At 41.8% G+C, this 4,727-nt stretch overlaps 1 protein-coding gene across 1 annotated transcript in view; it reads left to right on the top strand.

The window, feature by feature from the left end:
* Positions 1–4,274, top strand: part of LOC116827666 (C-type lectin domain family 5 member A-like) — a 16,377-nt gene extending 12,103 nt beyond the window's left edge. The window contains exons 5-6 of the mRNA XM_032785410.2: positions 729–838; positions 2,026–4,274. Coding sequence (XP_032641301.1) covers positions 729–838; positions 2,026–2,140 — 225 coding nt within the window. The 3' untranslated portion in view covers positions 2,141–4,274. The remainder of the gene's footprint in view (positions 1–728; positions 839–2,025) is intronic.
* The last annotated feature ends 453 nt before the right edge of the window (positions 4,275–4,727 follow it).

Raw genomic sequence — 4,727 nt, 5'->3', positions numbered from 1 at the left:
AAAAGCACAAAACAAAGACTTCCCTCCGCCAAGATTTGAAAGTATCTTGTCTCCTGATTGGTCCTCTGGTCAGGTGTCAGCCAGGTTCACTCAGCTTGTTAACCCTTTACAGGCAAAAGAGACATGAAGTACTCCTGTTCTATTAACTCCTACTATCTGTTTATGACACACCCACTCCAGGATTTATGATGCACCACAATGCACAGTGTGCTAGCATGACTAAGTGATTTTAATAAGCATACAGAGAGGCAGGACCCAGGAATATGACTGGCAGGCCCCCTGTGTATTACGTGACAGATGTCAAAGTACTTGGCAGGGAGATGGAGTGGGGAGAGATTGGGGAGAGGCATAAAGCCACAGGTGGGCATACTAATATGTGGCCACATATCCCGCCATGGGAATGTGCTCTAATGGCACCTTCCATTTCATAGGCTTCTGTTATGAGATATTGGCAAATCTGTTAGACATAAAACCCTGTGAGAGTGTTGTCCTACAGAGAGTCTCTGATGGGGGATGGGACCTAATAGGCTTTGTGCTGGGTTTGCAGCAGGCTGCTAGGGATCTCTTGGTCAAGTTTGGTTTGTCTAGACTAGGAAAACAGTTTTTGGCTAAACTGGACAAACCCAGAAAATCTCCCCTACTGGCACCCCAAATAGATGCTAATGCTATTGAATTGTCTCTGGCCACAGTTAAGAATTCTCAGAACTCACTGTATGCTTCCTTTGCAGGAGTTTCTCCATAGTAACACAAAAGCTGAAGATTACTTCATTGGATTGTCAGTCAGAGGAGCTGAAGGTAGATGGAAATGGATTGACAACACAGAGCTTAACACAGACATGTACGTTTATTCCTTATTATACCTCCAAGTGTCAGATACATCAGAGGAAATAATTGCCACAGGTGTATTGTGGAGAAAGGGAACAGAACACAGGCTAGGATTTTCCTGTGTCTACAATAGGGAGAACACAGGCAGAATAGATGCTAAGGTTAAAAAGCTACTCCTGGGGGCATTCTGCGCCAAAAATAAAAAATTCTATGCACGATATTTTAAAATTCTGCAAAATTCTGCAAATTTTACTTGTCAAAATAACACTATATAATCACACCAGTTTTAATTATTTTGGTAATTTATTCCAAAACACCTGTCAGCAAGTATGTCTGTAACAATACAGACACACACAAAATTTCCCCCATGAACAGAGTTAAAAAAAACCCTGTGACAATCCAATTCCTGTTTCTCTGCCCCTTGCCTCTCCCTCAGAGTCCAGCCGGGGGGCCAGATACCCACAAACCCTCTCTCACAGAGCCCAGCCGTGGGGCCTCCCCCCAGCCAATATACCTGAGCCCCCTCCCCCCCCCAGAACCCAGCCATGGGGTCCCCCCATTCCAGATACCCACACTCCTTTCCCCCCCCCAAACTCAGCCATGGGGTTCCCCCCTTCCAGATACCCACACCTCCTTCCCCTAAGAGCCCACCCGAAGGGCCATCACTTACCCAGGTACCCACATGCCCTCCTCCCCCAGAACCCAGCCTCTCCACTAGCCACAACTCCAGCCCTGGCCCCAATTGTGGCCCCCACTCCTGGGTCTGGCCGTGGCCCCAGCTTGCAGCTCTGGCTCAGGCCCCGCTCCTGGACACAGCTCTGGTCATGGCCCTGGCTGTGACTCCCAGGGAGTGTGGACAGATTTTTCCATTACCTGTGGGGGGGAGGGAAAAAAATTGGGCACCACTGCTCTGGAGAATGAGAATCTCCCAGGCTATTCTGTAGAACCAGATAAAGAACTCACTGTATTTGTGTGTGCATCAGAGAGAGAGTTGAATAGTAAACTGAGTGTGTGAGTGTCAGAAATGTGGGGATTGAAGGAGGTGACAGTATGAAGTGACTTCCATCACAAATTAGGGAACTTCTGACTAGAAGGTGAAATATTCTTAGTCTGTCTTTGGAGTTATTGCATAAGCTTTGGATTATTCAGACTAATAGGAGTGAATACTCTGATTCTCATTTCTGTTTCATCTCCACACAGATTTATGATACCTTTGAATAGTGACACCCCTACTTGTGTTGTAATCGGATTAACTGTTGTAGGTACTATATCTTGTTCTGTACCAAACCGCTGGATCTGTGAAAAGAAAGCATAACAGCTCCCTTGGACAGAGGAAGACTCTGGGGCTAACTGGAACTTGGGTGGCACTGTTTAGTGGTTAGAGCAAGCCATTCGGAGTCAGGAGACAGGTTTTCTTCTATACTGTATCGGCTGAAAGGCCTTGGCATAGTTACTTTGGCTTTTTGTGCCTCAGTTTTCCCATCTGTAGAAAAAGAATAATAGTATCCACTTTTGTAAAGTATACCCTTGAGCTCCTCAGATGACATGCAGTATGGTGGTGCCATGTACTGATGTTAATACCCATATAATGCTGTATTCACACAAACTTAAATAAATCACTCCCATATAAAATTGCATAGAGGCTAATTCTCTCTCTTACACACACATGCAGTCGGGACTAACTTACCACTGACAGAAGCAGGTGCAATTCTATTGACTTCATAATAAAATGCAGAGAATCCTTGAATTAAAATAAGCATGACAGATAAAAAGTGGAGGCTGAAGAAAACAAAAGTGGTGTTGGAAATGACAATGGTTAAAAACACTGTTATGTAGGAAGGTTTGGGGGCAGAGCAAGACCTATGCACCTGGAAGACCCTGTTCAGACCAAGGAGATTAGAATCCTTGGAACTGTTGAGAACAACATAATTTTTCTGGAGGCCCTTGTTAAAAGCAATATAGCAGCTCAGCTATATTTAGCACTTTGGTAGAGCTTTATGGGCCTGATTCTCTGCTCACTTTCACAGGAATAACTTCATTAATGTCTATGGAGTTACACCAGTTCAAAATCAACCTGGCACCAGGAGTAAAATCTTGACCCCACTGGAATCAATAGCAAAACTCTCACTGACTTCAATAGGGTGAGGATTTCACTCCTAATCGTGTGAGAAACGCACAAATATTAGCTAATTAAAGAGAACACAGTTTTCTGTAGGTTGAACACTGTTGTTACTGACCACCACAATGAAACACATGGAAGGTACACCACAAAGGGAAGTACAATGCTTGACACACTTCCTGTGATGTATAAAACGGAAGATTTTAAATAGCAGCAGCTGTGGTGAGACGCTAAGATCATATTATAGATGGCACGAATTGTTAATGTTTCTGGACTTAAGCCTTGTGATGCAACAGGGAAGTCAAAAAATTGTAAAAAAAAAATATGCAGTGTTGTTATAGCTTGTCAGTCTCAGGCTATTAGAGAGACAATGTGGGTGAGATAATATCTTCTTTTACTGGAGCAACTTCTGTTGGTGATAACCTGAAGAAGAGCTCTGTTTAAGCTTGAAAGTTTATATCTCTCACCAACAGAAGTTGGTCCGTAAAAGATATTATCTCATTATAAAGAAGAGTTTTTTTGACAGAGCATTTCCATCTCAGTCTGTTGCAGGCAAAACTAAAACATTTATCCTGAAATAAACCACCTTGTTTTGGGAGTAAATTCAGCAGTGCAACTGCTGGAGATAATCACTGAGACTGTGAGGTGAAGGCTCCCAATCCATACTTTTGGAGACCTAAACCATAGTTATATTCAAGACTACCCTAAAAGGCTACTCTCTCTTTTAAGGGATGACATCAAAGTATTCCTCAGTTGTACTAAGTACAGTTCAGCTCTACTTCTACTAAAAGACCCCCTCAATTAAGCAACCAAATGTCAGTCCCTTCGGTGGTTACTTAAGACGGGTTTCACTATATATTTCATATACCCAGATTCTTGGTCCAATTTGTGCTGAATCCTGAAGGATTGCTAATTGAAATTTGCTATTTGCCTTTTATTGTAATGTAAGAGTGCTGTTGTCTTGCTATGCTTTTAGATTATTTGATTTATACTGTATCTTCAATTGTATCTAATCTAATCCATTCTATTTATATCACATAACCACAGTATGTAACCATCTATTGTCATCTACAAATAGTAGATAGATTTTCTGCAATATTCTGAAATCCCCAGTCTCCTCTGTTTCCCCTTTTTTATTATTATCCCTTATGTGTTAGTGAGGCTTAAGTTTTATATATTTCTGCAAATACTAAATAACATGTCACTATGAATTTCTGTATATGCATACATATATGAAGCTTAATACTGAAGAAACCACAATCAATGACTGTGTATGAAAAAGACGGCTTTTGTGAATTTAGAATATTAAAAACAAAGTTTATCTTTAAAATGCTGTGTTCATGAGTGTATCTTCATGTCATCCAGTTTGAATGCCTCATCTGGCAGTGTTGCCTGGGACATTCCTCTGAAAGTGATTTTTAGGTGCAGCATTTCAAGAGGCAACACCAGAGAAAGTGATGCCTTTTTCTGCTCTGGGAATTAGTTTACTCAATAGTGGAGAAGATTTACTAAGCAGCTGCTTTCAATGTGTACATACTCATCACATTACCAAAACCAAAACTCAATCTAGGAGTCTTGTGAGATCAAGTAGCAGGTCTCAGGAGAGCCAAGACAGTGTCTTTCCCAAAGTCAATCTTCCTGTGACCTAAAGGTATGCTCTGTATCCTGCTCCTAATTCATTAAATCAGTCATCCCATATGGATTTATGTTTGATTGAAAACAGGGACCTGGAAATGAGAAGCTTCCTATCCCATTCTTTCATCATATAGCCCAGACCTGTTCA

This window comes from Chelonoidis abingdonii, chromosome 1, assembly GCF_003597395.2.
Source record: "Chelonoidis abingdonii isolate Lonesome George chromosome 1, CheloAbing_2.0, whole genome shotgun sequence".
NCBI classification, from domain to species: domain Eukaryota; kingdom Metazoa; phylum Chordata; order Testudines; family Testudinidae; genus Chelonoidis; species Chelonoidis abingdonii.
The sequence above is the reverse complement of the archived record's forward strand: the minus strand, read 5'-3'. Positions and strand labels throughout refer to the sequence as shown.